General features: G+C 41.9%; 1 protein-coding gene across 1 annotated transcript; it reads right to left on the reverse strand.

Annotated features, from left to right (window-relative positions):
* Positions 1 to 3,339: 3,339 nt before the first annotated feature.
* On the reverse strand, positions 3,340 to 18,208 carry igsf5b (immunoglobulin superfamily, member 5b). The gene is made up of 9 exons (XM_029715430.1): positions 18,064 to 18,208; positions 17,277 to 17,356; positions 15,665 to 15,976; positions 10,716 to 11,015; positions 10,134 to 10,271; positions 8,269 to 8,293; positions 6,974 to 7,062; positions 6,584 to 6,654; positions 3,340 to 5,116 (listed from the first exon to the last, which is right to left on the reverse strand). The coding sequence occupies exons 2-9, from the start codon at positions 17,320 to 17,322 to the stop codon at positions 5,003 to 5,005; spliced, it is 1,095 nt and encodes a 364-aa protein (XP_029571290.1). The 5' UTR covers positions 17,323 to 17,356; positions 18,064 to 18,208; the 3' UTR covers positions 3,340 to 5,002.
* Between the last annotated feature and the right edge of the window lie 284 nt (positions 18,209 to 18,492).

Below are 18,492 nucleotides of genomic sequence, written 5' to 3' on the forward strand. Positions count from 1 at the left end.
GTAAGCAACGATGAGTCAATGCAGATTTTTTTATGAAGACTATCTATTAGGGGCTCTAGTGTTGCATTAGTTTTTTGCCTTCTGCCCTGTGGCGGCTGGGTGTAGTTTATCAGGACGAGAGCTGTCATGGGACGTGAACTGCTGCTCCCTTTCTGCCAAAGTCCCGGCCATCTGAGCCCAGCAGTGACAGATGTGCAGGTCGGGACATATGGAAAAGGGTCCGCAGAACCTGCAGAGAGTTCATCAGAGCAATTGTGGGTGAACTCAATGTAAGGATGGGTTGGGTGATGAAGTGAGATTTCATTGAAGTGCCCATGCACCCAATCTAACCGTGGTAATATTCGGATAGGTACAGAGAATAGGTACAGGGAATAGGTACAGGGAATAGGTACAGGGAATAGGTCTTGGGAATAGGTACAGGGAATAGGTACAGGGAATAGGTACAGGGAATAGGTACAGGGAATAGGTACAGGGAATAGGTACAGAGAATAGGTACAGAGAATAGGTACAGGGAATAGGTCTTGGGAATAGGTACAGGGTAAAAAATACAATAGACTGGACATCAGAAGATAACATCTGTTAGATAAAATATGTTCTTATTTCCCCAAAATGGGTGCAATTGAAGTCATCAAAAACGACAGAATAATGTGAATCAGATGCAGTCTACACTGATATAAAAATTATATCCATCCTTAGTTGGCTGGTGATATAATCGTTTCTACACCCTTGTTTGAAACAGCAGGTTGCTCTTAGCAACACACTACAAAACAATTCCCCAAACCAAGATATTAGGGCCTGTCTCAAGAAACAAAAGACTTCTGTCCAGTTTACTTATGCTTCTCTGAGAATCGCCAGCGGTAATATAAACACATGCTGCAACAAAAAATAGAAGCTTTCATCCTTGAAGAAATGGACCAGAAAATATTTGACAGCAAATAATTATTTGAGTGCACATGATGACATGAATCGTCCCCAAGGCTTAACTTGTACCACATAAGTCGAACAGCGCTTTCTTGCCAGCTACCATTCAGTCATTAATGTGATTACAGTCTGTTGACACAGGGAAAGGAGAAAACAAAGCTAAGATGTAAGAGTTGTCATGCAATGCTATTGCTATGATTAGCAATGCACCATTAGAGTATAGAGAACACTATAATGTATGTATACTGTATAATAATATTCTTCCTGGAATGGCTAAAAGGTGACCTTGATGTTCATTCCATGCTCTTCCAAGATGTATCCCACTAGAGGGCTTGTTTTTATTCTGGTGATAACCCTTGTGCAAATAAAAATGTGTGTTTGCTACGGCTAATGTTAATGGTAGGATATGAAATTTAATCTAACTGAAAGTACAGTGAGTCAGAGACACATACTGGAGGGAGAGGGAAGGCAGGGCAGGGTTGGAGATGCCTCAGAGGTTTAAAAGTGGAAGTGTTCTGCTTAGCTAGGAATCAGAAGGTGGCCATGCCTTGACCCTGCTCCAAATTCAGCCACAACCAGTTAAAGTGATGCTCCAGAGCTTTTGTATAATTTCAGCAAGTAGTTTTGAAAGTAGTGCTCACAAGCCAAAATAGGTCCATGATAATTTTTTTAATTTGTATGATATGGTACAATTTCCTAAGTGCTTAAGATCCCGGATTGCATCTTCAATCAGCCACTGGGGTCTGGAGCAAAGCGAAGAAACATATACCAGTGCCTCTCTCACAGAGAAATGACAGCCACATGCAGCTCTCACTCTCTTGCACTCTGGTAAAGGGCTGCGGCATCTATTTCTAAATTGCATTAATCAGCTAATTAAGAGAGCCTTAATTATGTTAACAGGGTCACGTCAAGGATGTTTTGCTCCACTTGCCTTTAATAACCCAGACACATAATACAGTAGCAAAGGGCTGGTTTTGGAAGCCCTTCACTCGTGCCCAGGCCAGTGAAAGATGCACTTGAGAGCATTGGCTTTCAATAACGAGAGGGAGGAATGCTAAGTTATTCATCAGCATTGGCCCTGAGAGGCACAAACCAAGCACAATTGTTTTATTTGCCCTGACCAATGCCAAGAGGGACAATTTAATTCAAGTCAATTACATCAAATCAAGACCCCTCCTGAAGAGGCAAAGTATTTTATGTCACTGGGGTCTAATATGCATGAATAAATATTTATAGAAATGGTGAAGAGCTCTCAGGCTTCACATCCTATTACTGCCGTATTATTATGTTAATATTGGAGTGACGGAGTTGCACTCATGTATCTACATTCGTGGGGTAATGAGGAGAGATGAATCTGGTGCCACCTTGCCTTGTGTTTACTCAATAGAATAATCTGTGTTCCTATATCTGTGCAAGCCCTGTTTATCTCCGGCACAAGCAGTTCGAGATTAAGAATATACTTACTGTATGCACACTGTTTAAACAAGCCTGCAATAGAGAACCAGAGAACCCTTAGCAAAGGCTCCATTTATTTATTCATATGTTAGAAAAGCCCCTTGAAGAGAGGAGTGTTTATTACGTAAGAGCTGCCCCCAAAGGCTGAGAGACAGGACGGCACCTGAGAGAGACTGTGCAACGTGACTGCAGCCTCACACAAGAACCTGAGCAGGTGGAGAGCTAAGAAAGAAAGGAGGAGAAGCGATGGAGAATGAGTGAGGGAGGGAGAGACAGACATGCCAAGATGTTGATGCTGGAAAGGCACACCTTGGGGTATCCTAGCGATATGAATACACCGTTGATGAAGGGTAACTGAAAACCTTGGAGCTCAAGTGAGCTCCAGGGAGTGTAACATTAGTCTGGAAAACAAAACACAGAACAGAGTCATGTAATAGGCCTCTCATATCATGCCCCTCTTTGTGAACCCACTGGAAGATGTTTAATTTATTTAATAGCCGCCGCTTTGACGGCACGGCAGGCGTTTGGTGTGGAAAAACAGAAGGCTGGGACAAACACGTTAGGGCTAGGCCACTTTCCTCTCAGGCACAGGCATTATGGGATTTTTAAGGAGAAGATCTGTACTATCACCCATCTGGTGAAATAGAATTGCAGTGAACAAAACACCACCCAATAAGGATGTTATTGCTTTCATTTACTTTCTATTAAAAGTTGTCACTCACTCTCTGACACCAAGTGGAATCTTCCAGCTGCAGGCCGCACAGATACAATTACTGTACCATTTACAGATAGACAAATTAGACTAGAAGACCACAATCTGCATATAAAGAGGTATTAAGGTCAGGGCCCAAACATTTTGCTCTGTGGTGTTTCAGGCCCCTTCTTCTCCACCAAGGTCACAGACACTGACAAGTCAAATCAATGTGCTAAATGGGTCTATAAGAATGCATAAATACACTGAGATGTCTGCGTGTTTTTTATTCACAAAGCATAAGCCACTGATTGCATTCCTTGCCACTTTCCACCCCCATGCTGTTAAAAGATGTAACAAATCAAGTGCCTCGACCTCTGAGATAGAAGTCATAGGCATGTCATTATTTTTACGCATGCCGGCTCTGTAAGTGACAGTAACGCCAGTCTGACTATAGAATTGCTATGACAGGTTCATATACCTCTGCCACTCGCGACTATTCTCCTTTACCATTATAAAATGCAAATGTGATATCATCCCTTCTGTAACAATATCCACATTCCAATGCATTGCTGAGCCTCTCTCTCACAGGAGCAGCAGCAGCATACCACTCCTAGCTTTTCCATGGCTGTTGTAGCCGTTTCCTCTACTGAAAAGGGAATTCATTGAGTTAGAGATATAAGGAGGCGAGGGGAGAGGTGCTGACACATATTGGATTACGTAGCTGTCAAAATGATTATATGAAGAAAAGGGAAGAGGGGGGAACAAGGTTCTCGGACTAGCTATTGTTGGTGAAAATGGCTCTTTCAGATTAAACATATTATGACAACCTGGTTCCGCCTTTGTGAGGGACAATGACTGACCAAACACTGTGGCTCTGCAAGTTAACTGGGGTTTGGTTGCTCCTTAGTTGCTTAACTCTATTCAGGGGTAGATAGAGACAGTGAATGGTCTTCCTATTAATGCCAGTAGTGTGTATTGAATACATACATTATTGAATCCCTTGAGTTCCATCCAGCATGGTCGTATTGCGTAACATATCTTTCCTCTCAAATAATATAGGACATGCTTTATTTTTTATATCATAGGCAGCTTTTGAAGAGAAAGTTTACATATCTCATGTAATAAAAAGCTATTTTTGTCTTCCTTTTTGTTGAAAGTCACTTGTATCCATTTTCACAGGAAGGGATGGCATACATTATTAATGTTGGCATCATTCATCAATGAACACAGGAAGGTATCCCTATCCTATAACACCTCAACTGGAGGAAAATGCCACTAGAACACCTGCTGTCACTCACTTCCCAGGCCTTATCATGGACCATTGTGATGATTGGTCAATACAGACCCATGTATTTGCCGGAATAACATCTACTTACAAGGAGGTCTTGAAACCATGCCACTATATCACCGAAAATTGTCCCGTGCTTTATCTTTTCCGAACCCTGTCACCTATGAAAATGTGAAACCTAGCTGAGCATTGTGATGATGGTGAGTTGGCCATGTAACTGTTGACAGGAGGATTAACATAGGCTTACACAACAGATCTCAATGAGGAACCCATGACTCAGTGGGGTCCAGGCTATTGGGTTTCTTAATCCATATCACTATAGCTGGTGGATAGTTGTTAACTCCTCCTAAAACCTGGGAAGAATATGTGAGTGAGAACGTATGAGAGAGTAAGTCATCTGATGCCTTGGTCTGTGTGATCCCAAAAACAATGTGGTGAGAGTTAATTCCATGGGATTAGGTATCCTCAATATGCATTGACAGTACAAAAATGTAAAAAAAAGTTTACATCAAGTGAATATACCTACAGTATGTACAATAAAGTGTGATACATTTAATGAAAAGCATGTTGTGTAGCATAATTGGCAATGTTACACTAATGTAACAGAAATATCCAGCATATCTTGTTTGGACCCCATACGACAATCACACCGTAGTTATTCTTCTGACAGTCTTGGAACCATCTCCACAGTGGGCAGTTGAGGCATTACTCTGACTGTTGGTTAGCGAGAAGTTACTGGAAGAGACAACATCTGGGATCTGGAATATAAAAAATGTGAATATTTTGTGACAGTTGAACTTTTGACCTTGTGCAAAGCTACTTGAAGGACAAGGCAAGGAGAGTGTGGTTGCCATATCGTTCTCCCATCACCATTACTGATCATGCAACAACTCTGAACATTCCTTTGATCAATATTCCAATCAGTTACTGGTGTTATTTCTTAACAATCTTTATAAAACCATCTAAGAAGCTCCATTGGCTCATCAACATTGATTAACTAATATCCAATATATTATTGACTAACTTTAATATACATTTTGAACAGTCAGTTAGCCTGTTATCATATACAGTACAGTGAGTTAGTTAGCCTGTTATCATATACAGTACAGTCAGTCAGTTAGCCTGTTATCATATACAGTACAGTCAGTCAGTTAGCCTGTTATCATATACAGTACAGTCAGTCAGTTAGCCTGTTATCATATACAGTACAGTCAGTTAGTTAGCCTGTTATCATATACAGTACAGTCAGTTAGTTAGCCTGTTATCATATACAGAACAGTCAGTCAGTTAGCCTGTTATCATATACAGAACAGTCAGTTAGTTAGCCTGTTATCATATACAGAACAGTCAGTTAGTTAGCCTGTTATCATATACAGTACAGTCAGTTAGTTAGCCTGTTATCATATACAGAACAGTCAGTTAGTTAGCCTGTTATCATATACAGTACAGTCAGTTAGTTAGCCTGTTATATACAGAACAGTCAGTTAGTTAGCCTGTTATCATATACAGTACAGTCAGTCAGTTAGCCTGTTATCATATACAGTACAGTCAGTCAGTTAGCCTGTTATCATATACAGAACAGTCAGTCAGTTAGCCTGTTATCATATACAGTACAGTCAGTTAGTTAGCCTGTTATCATATACAGAACAGTCAGTTAGTTAGCCTGTTATATACAGAACAGTCAGTTAGTTAGCCTGTTATCATATACAGTACAGTCAGTTAGTTAGCCTGTTATCATATACAGTACAGTCAGTTAGTTAGCCTGTTATCATATACAGTACAGTCAGTTAGTTAGCCTGTTATCATATACAGTACAGTCAGTCAGTTAGCCTGTTATCATATACAGTACAGTCAGTTAGTTAGCCTGTTATCATATACAGTACAGTCAGTTAGTTAGCCTGTTATCATATACAGAACAGTCAGTTAGTTAGCCTGTTATCATATACAGAACAGTCAGTTAGTTAGCCTGTTATCATATACAGTACAGTGGGTGTATTATGAGTGAATCATGGGCCCTGGTCAAAACTAGTGCATTCTATAGCGAATAGGATGCCATGCAGCCATTAAAAGTTAACTGTCCTCCGGCTAGGGGAAGACGATCTGGGCAGTCCCTGCAGTCCCCGTCAATGTGAGAGCCTGGGAGGTGTCAGGGACTCCGGCTGCAGTATGGAGACTGACTCTGCATTATTCAGCTGCAGTAAGTTGCCCTCTCTCCCTCTCCTTACCTTGTGAGCGCTGATGGAGTTCATCTGGCTGTGGGTTTCCCCAGTGACGATGAGGTCACTGCGGCCAGCGTCTGTCGAGTGAGAAACAGGCGTTTACCTGACCTGACATCCCCTCTGACCATTTCACATTACCACATTATGCTCAGGGGAAGAAGTATAGTACAGCGGCTCCAACATAGAACATGGCGTTATTATTACATCATAATCAATTATAGCCTCTAATGCTGTTAGTAGCCTATAATACTTTTAACAAATTCTAAAAATCACAGATAAAATAGAATAGCCTATCCATTCTGATTTTCTATGCCTACCTACCTCACTAATCTCATTAGATGTTGAAGATAATGTGTCCTAATGAGGAACAGGGGTATTTGTCACCCTGACTCTCACCTGAGTGGCCCTCTGTGGTGTATCCCAGGTTGACCTCCCCCCCGGTCGCCTCGGCAACGGCGCTTCTCCCGCTCTTTGATTCGTCTATCCTGTGGAAACCAAGAGGAAAAGCCCAAAGGAAAATATGACCTATTCCTACAGATCTCAGTCTCCTACAGCAGGAAAATGGTGTAACCTTGAAAGAAGCAACAGTTTTGTGAGCTTTATGTTGGTACAATAAATTGTCTTCTCTTGTGACTGCAGTGTACAGGCTTTAGTGTTTATTTCCCCATTGAAATCTGCTGATACCTATGAAAAAAGAAAGCCATTATCATTATTCAATTTATTTAGACTTAACAACTCTTCTGTCAGCGTGTTCACTGCTTCAATAGTAAAATGGTATCATTAGGGACATTAAAACTGCTGACAAATCTACTAGCTATGTTTGACCCTCCCTAGAGTATGCCGCACCAGTTTGGCACAGCTCCTTGACTCAAGCCCTCTCTGACCAACTCAAATCAAATCAAACTTGAGCGAATACAGAAGCATGCTTGCAGAATCATCCTTGGCACGGCATATGCCCTCACTTCATGAGAGAAGAGAGAAACTGTGCCTGGGCTTCAAGTCCCCGTTCAGAGACTGATTACCTGCCTGCCGAAGACAAGTGTCAGGCAGCTCCACCAACAGTATACATCTGCTTTCAATTCCACAGGCCAGGGTGTCGCACATTCCATACCTATGCAAATTAATTTGAGTCTCCTGAATGTACATATTGTCATGAGTTTCACTTGTGAGTTCAACTTGAATGTGTTATCGTGTATGTATTGTTTTCTGTTTCATTGACTGCCATGTGGATATTTTTGAGTAAACTAGAGTTCCAGTCTTAATGTCGATGTTATAATCTAATAACCATCTAATGTTCCAAATTATTCTCAATTCTTTATTTAATGAACTATAAAATCCCAGTCTCTTCTCAGACACAAGGTAGACTCAGAGCCATATAAATACATGCCTTTGGGTTGATTTATTTACTGATTTATGCTGAGTCCCAGCAGTAACTTGTGTAAAGGACTAATGGAATTTTGTATCAATAGGATGAGACTGTATTAGTTCCCTCTCGCAAATGTTTTCCATAAATTGTTTTATGGATGGTTAGTCACATCCTCGAAAGTAGCCACATTTGATCCTGGATCTTCATTTGTCAGCTCTCGCCAATAAAAATAAAGATCTGTACCGTTTCAAACACTGTATAGTCCCACATTAACAAGCAGGTTGAGAGGTTAGAAATAATGGCACAAAGAGCATTAAACTCTCACCTTATTGCCTCCGGTAGGCTTGATTCTGAAAGACAACCAAATACAGAAAAATACATGTCATGATCTTATGTGATCTTACATTATGGCTATCATACAGGATTTTCACTGTCTCAATGCTCAATCTAGACAAATACAGTAATCCTGAGCTTGCATGTGGTTTCATAGACCACGACATCATTTAGTTTGCTGTGTCTGAAGCTCCAAAATACATTTTTAGAAAAAAATGTTCCAAAAGGGTTCTTCAGCTGTACCAATATGAGAAGCCTTTTTGGTTCCAGGTAAAAACCCTTTTTGCTTTCAGGTAGAACCTTTTTGGGTTCCATGAAGAAAGGGTTCTACCTGCAACCAAAAAGGGTTCTTCAAATGGTTCTTCTATAGGGACAGCCAAAGAACCCTTTAAAGTTCTAGATAGCATCTTTTTTTCTAAGAGTGTATGACAGCTGTAAATGCAGCGTTCACTCGTTTTGGGCCAGCACACACTCACTGTAGCCTGAGGTCACTTTAGAAATGTTAGAGTGAAAGCCTGAGCTGATTGTTAATGAACATTATCACACAGCATCATTACCTTTCTTAGCCCAAGGTCATGGCCAGAGCCGAAACAATCCTATAACAATGGCGGTACAGATGGTGCCGGCCCAGGAAAAGGATAAACCAGACTCTTTTACCGGAGGAGAAATTGCCTCGGCCTTTATTGTTTTAAACCCACACTGTTCAAAGTTATTAAGGTGAATATATTTCATCCACATTCTGTCTGAATAATTGCAATGCATACATTACTTTTCAAGTGTGTTGCATTAGTTCAGGGAGCAGGACTGATTGGAGCCATGCCATTTTCTTAAAAGTGAAAATTCCTGATTATGTTGATTTGAGGCTTTGCTCCCTGAGATTTACAATAAGGAAAGCGGCGGGAAAGGAACCGGACCAAATCAAGGACAGTGAAAAGATACCAGACTATTGGGTGAATACTGTAAATGTACTTAAGAGGGCACACCTGCCTTATTAAGATAATCCTACAACTGCCAAATAACGGCCCTGATTTGCAGTGGTCTGAAATCAGTTACAGGGATTAGAGCAGGCTAATGTATGACTCAGGGGCAAGTTTTGTTATCTCACACAACAGCCAGATGGCAACCTCGTCGCCCACAACAACGATCACCTCTGAGATGGCTCTCCAGAAACTCCTCACCAACCATCTCTAATCCTACAGCCGCCAAAGACTCACAAAACCTTCTATTCACTGGTTGCTGGTAACCTAGAAAGACATTAATTCCAGGGGTAGGAAGTTGAAGATTTTTGGGGGTCACTTCAGAGGCAAGTTTGTGGATTGTGACCCCTATTAGAGTCATAATGAATCAGTCTTGGTATATGTAACACCAGATCATAAGTCTGTTTGATGATTGACATAACTCTCAGATTATTCAACCTAGCAAATGAAAAATAAACAAAATATGATTGGCTAACTCCTGCCTAATGTAATTCTCACCCATATTCATGAGTCTGTCTACCTGTATTACTTAGTGACAGAATAACTGCATTTCCATAGAGTGATCACCAGGAGGTGCTGTGTCCAGTGTGTCTCTCCTGGACAACTATCTCTCCATGGTAGTGCTCCTGTGTTTTATGGACAGGTGGGGGGTTAGGCCAAAGCCAGCACTTTAGATCTGGAGCATTCTGCTGACAGTTGAAGTTCTGTATGGGTTCAAAAACCCATGACCTTGCCGATGCAGGCGTGGGGCACACTGCAGAATCACTACGTGTGACAGCCTAACTCCTTTATTATACTTTAATCATTGTTCCTGTGCGGGTGGGGTGGGGGGGTGGACATTTTTCACTGAGCCGTATAAAAAGAAAAGAAAGGCGCTTACTTGCTCTTCTCCTCCGTCTGTAACAGAGGACAATGCAGATGCTTAGCAGCAGGAGCAGGAGCACGGCGGACACGGAGGCTGTTACTGCGATTAGAACAGCGCAGTCGTCGCATACATTCTCCACCCCCACCTCTGCAACTAAAAAAATAAGGTCATTTATGAGGTTTAGTCCCAAAGAAGCTGAAAATGTGCATTCTTCAATTAATATTTTAATCAGTAGACTATTATCAGGGTTTGCTGTGATTGTGGCAGGGAGAGTGCCTTGTCTTTTGTTTACGCTATTGAATGTATTTCAAGACTACCCAAACCACAGAGGGGAAACTCAGTGAACGCAGCAAATCCTGCAGCTCCCAATACTCTATTTATGTAGGATGACTTCAGAGAGATTGGGAACACTTTGCTCCACTTCAATGGTGATAAAAGCCTCGTGTCTATCCTGCGATGCCTTTCTTGTAATTTCTCTCATCACCAATAACAACTCCCCACCGTCTGCTTTCACTGATGAATATGTGGACATAGACAAACCCCAGCTCAGAGTAGAGAGAAAGAGTGAGAGCGAGAGAGAGCGTTTATGTTTCTCACCCACAGTCAGACGTACACTGCTGGCCTCGGGCGTGGGGAGGGCAGAGACAGAGGCTAGGCACTCCACATGAGAGCTCTCTGCTGCCTGGACACTGAGGTTACTGGTCAGGTTGTAGAGCCCATCCGCATCAACAGGCCTTTCAGTGCTGATGTTGTACTGACCCTGGTCCACCTCTCTGCCATTCACCAGCCAAGTCAGACTAGGCTCTGGGTACCAGCCTACAGCCAGACACCGGAACAGGATCTCTTCCCCCTTCAGCACAGTCACGTTCCCCCCTGTGATGGCCACATTACCTCTCTCTGGAAAGAAAATTGTAAATGTTTTAGGATACTGTATGTATTTTTTTACAGTTTACCAGGTCATTCTAGTCCATTGTGCTATTTTGCGAGAGTGCGTGGTATTTATCAGGTTTGGTCACGTTTATGGATTACAGGAAGGCGCTGTGTGCAGTACTCTGTCTGCGTGTATACTGTATGCATGACAAGTGTATCCTGAGACTGATAGGGATTCTCCGATCGCAATTGACCTGCTCACTTATAGAGGCTTCTTACTCTTCCTAAATGATTGATCGTGTGCCTCGAGGTCTCAATTGGCTGATGGGAGAATGCCTCTTTCCCCCTCTCATACACTGGCAACCAAATAAGCCACTTAGACTGGGCGATATCGTCTGTGAAGTCTATTGTCTGGCAGAGTGAAAGGCAGACGGCGCAGCAGAGAATTGCTATAGATAGACAGATAATTACTGACACTTTGTCGCTTTGTCTAACCGAATTACATGTCTATGTTGATTCAGGATCAAAGCTCTCAATGTTTTGTGCACAATGACGGCTCCCCCGTTTGTCATAGGCTGCATTTTCACATTTGATTTGGTGTCATATACTGTAAGTTGATGTGTAACTTTGATCACACCGCCTCCCCTATTGGAAAGGCTGTAAAAGGAATCTCAGCAGTGCAGTAAAGTAATGGGGATCAGAAGAAGAAAGCAGCATCTCACTTCCATGGACTAATAAACTACTGCAACTAATTATGGATGGAAGATTGATACATTTGAAGAAAGATAGTCAGTCTCTCACAACATGAGGCTACTCTCCCATCATTCCAATCTAAGTGATCTCTGAAATAAGGTTTCATAAGGTTTGTTAATCACAGTAAGCCTAGCCATCTTAGACAGGCTTGGTGACTGTTCCCTGAGAAGATGCTGGGTTTTTTCAATAGGGCCCTCGGCAGGGAAATTGCAACTCTGAGGGACAGCATTTAATCTGGAAGAAGTATGGGCACTTTCTGCTCGGATTAGCAGTATTGTATGTTCCAACAGCACTAGTGGTTATGCATGTGTTTGTATGTGTGTCTGTGTGTCTGTGAGTGAATTTATTCTGATGAACAGCCAATCACCAAAGGCATACTCACTCGTCTCTGATTTACACCAGTGGCCTCATCCTCAGCTCTAGCCCTTACAGCACATTCTGTTCATATTATATCAACCACATACAGACATATTGATTTGTTCAAGAGAAAATGTGTGTGTCTGCGTGTGTGTGTCTACGTGTGTGTGTGTGTGTGTCTACGTGTGTGTGTCTACGTGTGTGTGTGTCTACGTGTGTGTGTGTGTGTGTGTGTGTGTGTGTGTGTGTGTGTGTGTGTGTGTGTGTGTGTGTGTGTGTGTGTGTGTGTGTGTGTGTGTGTGCACGTGCGTGTGTACGTTCATGTATGTGTGTGTTTGTTTGTGTGTCTGCAAGCAGTATGTGTGTATACGTTCTGTGTGGGCGTGTTTACATCACATTCATATTGGACAATTAGAACGGAGGGCTGAGGAGAGCAAAGGGCCAGTCTCCAGTGTAGATTTGTGGCTCTCCTCCGATGGTATATTTGGACCAACAGGCCACAAATCACCAGCAGAATTGCTGACTGGTAACTGGAAAACACTTAGATGCACAATTAATTCAAAGTCTCTGAGATCCTCTGCATCCACACTGGAGGGCTTGATCCACCATGCACTATCGTTAATGGGTAGTGGTTACATACACTGAGTATATAAAACATTAAGAACACCTGCTCCTTCTATGACATAGACTGACCAGGTGAATCCAGGTGAAAGCTATGATCCCTCTTGATGTCACTTGTAAATCCACTTAAAATCAGTGTAGATGAAGGGGAGGAGACATGGATTGTTTATGTGTGCCATTTAGAAGGTGAATGGGCAAGACAAAATATTTAAGTGCCTTTGAACGGGGCATGGTAGTAGGTGTGTCCAACTCAATATTAGGAAGGTGTTCCTAATGTTTGGTATACTCAGTGTATGTCAGTTATAATGTGTAGCATTGGCAATAAAGGAGGAATCCTGTAATATATTGAAGGCAATGGGTCATTGCTTTGTTCCCTCCTTTTTGCATGGATGACTTTGCTCAGGCTTTTAGCTGAGCTCTCAGTTTGCAGCAGGGCGAAATTAGCTGAATAATGAGAGAGGAAAGGGGAATATCTGAATATCTTGTATTGTGTAATGTCATCATCATCTTTTTTTTGTTTGTTTTTTACATATCATCATCATAACCATCTCATTCATTTTTATGCTAAAACGTTGCAGAGTAAACATCATTAATACAATATTTATGTTTTTATCGCAAAATGAATTATTAATTTCACAGCTTTTCTTGTTTACGACCCATTTGTCTTTGGTCCAACTTTCCAATATGAGTGGAGTTTATAATAAGATTATAGGACTTGTGAAAAATGTAGAGAAGATATCAGCAACACCTCCTAGCATTGCTACTGTCCATACCAGGTTATCAGTTCTGGTGAATCCTGGCCCAATGTACGGGTTGTAATCTTTCTTCATCTTTCTTCATTTCTGGCTGAGTATTCTCTGTGGTAATTCTTTTCCATGCAGGGCATCCCCAGAAAACTCTCGGAGATGATTCACTGGAATACTTTTGGCTTGGAGAAATAACAATTTCATCAAAATCTGAGGAGGACCTCTGATTCTTATCCTGCCCTTGACTTTTGAACACTATTAATATGTGTTACTCAATCTCTCCACACCTTCGCCCTTGTGGAACAGTTTATCTGCATACTTCAAATCAGAGAAATGCACTGAGGTTACAGTGGCGCAAAGCACTGCATCAACAATAAGAAATTGAATAACAAAAAGGAAAACAGTAATATTCTCAAGATCCAAACAAAAGTTCAAGAAGAGTATTTTCAGTCATCCATGAACTTGCTCCAAATATATCAACATAATATATCTGAACAAGATAACCAATAGTTCAAAGCACAGACAGTGATACTTTGGAAACCATGCCTGTCTAGGAAATCCATTATGTGAAACACCACCCTTATAACTTAGAAGATAACAGTGGTTTAAATCCTCCTAATGGAACAAAATAATGGATACAGGGATAAAGGAAGAGGGGGAAAAGAGAGAGAGATAGAGGAAGCAGGAAAAGAGAGATCGAGGAAGCAGGAAAAGAGAGATAACGGGAAAAGAGAGATAGAGGGCAAAAGGGACAGAGGGATAGAGGGAAATATGAAACGAGAGATAGAGGGAAACAGGGAGAGAGGGGAAAAGGGAAAGGGGATACCTGGTCAGTTGTACAACTGAATGCTTTCAATCAAAATGTGTCTTCCGCATTTAACCCAACCCCTCTGAATCAGAGAGGTGCGGGGGGCTCCCTTAATCTGCATTAACAAGTCGAGAAACAGTGATGGAGAAACATATGGAAAGAGAGATAGAGGGGGAAAAGGGAAACAGGGATAGAGGGAAACAGCAAAAGAAGGATAGATCAATAGAGGAATACAGGGATAGAAGGAGTGCGTATCAGGTGAGGGATGACAGACTAAATCCTGGCTGGTGTATAATTATATATATATAAAAAAAATGGAACCTTTATTTAACTAGGCATGTCACTTAAGAACAAATTCTTATTTACAATGACGGCCTACCCCGGCCAAACCCGGACGACGGTGGGCCAATTGTGCACCGTCCTATGGGACTCCCAATCACAGCCGGATGTGATGCAGCCTGGATTCGAACCAGGTACTGCAGTGACACCTCTTATAACTGGCGCTCAGGAGAGTGCCCTCCACCCTGTATTTATAACTGGCCCAATCGATTTCCATCCCACACACTCCAACAATGTCATACAGCCCATCAAAACAGCTAATGCAGCAGTCTACCTCTGAGACAGGCCCCAAATTAATTCCCTCCATTGATATACACCTGGATCGATGCCCAACAACCAAATCAGCAGCTGTGAGAAAAACGAGAGAAAATCTGCCTCACGCATGAAACCCCAAACAAGTTCAAACAAAAGCTCTCAATTAAAACAACAAGCCAGTATGACTTAGGAATACATTGAGTTTTTGTCTCTAGGAGTGTGTGGGTGGCATCATCAAGGATAAGGTTCAACTTTTTGTTTATTCTGCTTTTCTTCTCCTAGTCAAGGTTAAATTCATCCTTCTTTCATTTTTTTTATTTAACCTTTATTTAACTAGGCAAGTCAAATTCTTATTTACAATGATGGCCTACCCCGGCCAAACCCAGACGACGCTGGGCCAATTGTGCGCTGCCCTTTGGGACTCCCAATCACTGCCGGATGTGATTCAGCCTGGATTCGAACCAGGTACTGTAGTGACGCCTCTTGCACTGAGATGCAAGAGGCGGGAGCACCCGAGTGGCGTTGCCATTGTTTTCAAAATCTGTTTTGTTTTCTTTGTGTGTGTATGCGCATGTACACGTGAGTGTGCGTACATGTGTGAGAGACAAGGAGAGAGAGAGAGAGAGAATCCATAACAAACTAAAATCTCACTTCACAGCTGCCTTTTGAAATCCTCTCTTGAAAAACCTTTGCAGTACAGTAACTGTGGCTCCTTTGTTTCTCTGCCATACTGAATACTGTCAGCCAGCCAGTAGGAAGCCACCTCAAGGACAGCCGAATGAGAAAAGCACACAAACCTTGAACAAACAGATCGGCAGTTAGCCTCTGGATGTTTTGGAGGTCACAGGTCACCTGTCCCTGGTGGCTGCGCTGGACTCTATTCAGTGTAAATTCCCAGATGGAGAGCTGACTGGTGGAGCAGTTAATGGCATTCACATTGGGGTTGTTTGAGAGAATACCGTACTGGGCTGAGATGGTCAACACAGAGCCACTGTTGAGGATCCACACCATCACCTGCCAGGGCTCAGCCGTGCTGCAGATCAGCCGGGCCGTGTCACCTCGCAGCAAAGTGATGGTTCTGGGCTTCAGCTGCGTCTGGGAATTCAACACTAACAGGGACAGACAGATACATGGGCGTCAGAAGCATGGTTGTCAGGGAATGTGGGTGACATTGGGATGTTGTGATAAAATCATGATTGAGTTATAATGGAAACCAATGACACATTTCAGTGTTTGAATCCCACTGAATCCCTCTCTGATATGGTATATGAGGTGTGACTGTCTCGGTTGATTGCGAGGCTGTTAGAAACAAGCACGATCTGACTAAGATTCATCCTCGAAAAAGCATTGCGTAAAACTGACTCAAGAAGACTTTTGAAATGTGACCTACTCAAGCGTATCTCTATCTTTCTTACCCCAAATATGCATATACATCTTTTGAATGCAGACAGAGGTAAAACATTAGTCACATGCTTGTCAGCTCCAGACAAACATGTTAAACCAGTGGGTCCAAATGAGGAGAGCAACTCTAAATCTGTGCAAAACTATCCAGATGGCAAGCAGGATTTGGCTCGGGCAACCAGGATTTACAGAGTAGAGTACAGACAAAAAGGACAGTGTAAACTAGGGCCCATAGCAGCAGCAGGCAACGGATGTGCGCTCTATAAGTAGCACTGCGCTGGGATGGGTAAACAAACACATTAACAGCTGAAGTGCCATGTTAGATTTAATAGCCAACAAGACCATGTACCTGATTAAGAATAGATAGACTGTATAGTCTGTGAAGAGAGAAGCTCTGCTGTGAGGCATTTACATTACTCTCCTTCTTTAGAAAAGTCATCCCCCAATTGAATTTCAGTGGTGCATCCCAACTTAATTCCATTGATAAAGGGAGGTGTAAAGGGGAAAATATTAATGGGTCTGGTGCAATTTTGGAATATTAAATAATATGCTCAATTCCAAATAATCTGGGTGACGTATAAGTTGTTTGTGCAGTGCTAACTGTGTTAGCTGATAGGGTCTGTGTGGAGTCATAAATGATGTATCCATTTGGGAAATTAGGTCTGAGAAATATCTAGGGCAGCTTATATAGCTCATACTTTTATGGGAGAATGAATGAAGTAATGAACATTTTCATGCTCTAATTTGAGATGGGATTCAGTGACACTCTTGTCCCTGACCACTATATCCTCCAACTAACAAGAAACACCGCCATTTTGAGGAAATGAATTATGCAGAGCACATATATCATTAGGAAGTTAATTAGTGTGCCTGTGGGTTTAATATCAAGGGGTTCAATGATCAAGCACATTGTGGTGGGGGGGGGGGGGGGGGATACACAGGCAAATGACTGGCTTCTGATATAAGAATCTAACCCAAGTGGAGCCCTTGTTGGTATGACAGTCTCACCCTGAGCCACACAGGCCAGCAGTATCAAGGGGATGAGGTTGCCCATACTTTCCAGAAAACAGTCAAGCCATTGTTCCAAGCTGAAATGACACAGAGACAAGAGAGTGAGATAAAAACTACATTAATGAACATGTGTTGATGGTAAACCTTCATTCATTACAGAATTGGATGTGGCAGTGTGTTACAGATACAATCATGCACACCATGTTGGCAGTCAAAGGCAGTAATCTTGATCGCTTTCTTTTCTAAATTGGCAGGAAAAACAGAATTTATTTTGTGTAATGAATTTGTCATTCAAATATAAATATCTACTACCTCTGATTAAATGTACCAAAAATAAATCAAGGTGATTGAAGCTGTTTTTCCGCTTCAGAGTACGTTCTTCTCATATAAATGAAATTGACTTATCTCAAATAAGAAAAACACATCCCTAAAGTTTGTTCTCTAATTGTTCTCTAATCCTTACGGTATAGTTTGAGAAGATACAATCTCAGTAAAATAAGTACAGTAAGTCCCCGAAAATATACTGAAGAGCTACACACCGATATGTACTATAACATTTGTATTGTGTAATCTCCATGCAACTTTTCAACCCGATATCTTGTAATAATCGAAGATATCCTATAAATCATTCCTTATATTATATCTTTATGGTAATATGCAATCTTTGTCCTCCTATTGTATATGCTAGATACCACAGAGCTGCTATATCCCACAGAAATATGTTGACTGGGTGAATTTATTGTTGAACAAAATACAGATTTTTTACAGTATCTATCTCACTTACCTCACTATGACTTTGTGGATTTGTGACAGGTACTGCACCCTAGGCTGTGAGCGGAGGAACACTATTGACGATGCTGCTGCTATTTCCTCTTGTGTGACGGTTGTGTACTGTAGCTATCATATCACCCAAAACCAGCCTGTTAAACATTACCACAGACGAATGGGAACTTTACTCCCTGCCACGAACAAATGGCGGCAAACATACATCATGACTCACTCCCACAGTCCCAGTGAGAACAATGTCATTGAAATTCCCCCAGTCTACAGAGGCTTCATGGCAGCTCCCCTCCCTCTTCAGGAGAATGGGTCTGGACATACATGATGACCTGTGTGTGAATTTAGAGGGCGAACATTGATCACTGTAATGCTAACCGACCAAAAGTATGCTGTGTTCCAAGGGAGAGCACATACGGTAAGGCCTCTGAGACGA

This window comes from Salmo trutta, chromosome 26 (genome assembly GCF_901001165.1).
Source record: "Salmo trutta chromosome 26, fSalTru1.1, whole genome shotgun sequence".
NCBI classification, from domain to species: domain Eukaryota; kingdom Metazoa; phylum Chordata; class Actinopteri; order Salmoniformes; family Salmonidae; genus Salmo; species Salmo trutta.

Coding starts and splice junctions, on each gene's coding strand:
- igsf5b (XM_029715430.1), bottom strand. CDS start 17,322: ATGGGCAACCTCATCCCCTTGATACTGCTGGCCTGTGTGGCTCAGG. Junction 15,977..17,276: donor GCTGGCCTGTGTGGCTCAGG/GTGAGACTGTCA, acceptor TGTCCCTGTTAG/TGTTGAATTCCCAGACGCAG. Junction 7,063..8,268: donor AGCCTACCGGAGGCAATAAG/GTGAGAGTTTAA, acceptor TGGTTTCCACAG/GATAGACGAATCAAAGAGCG.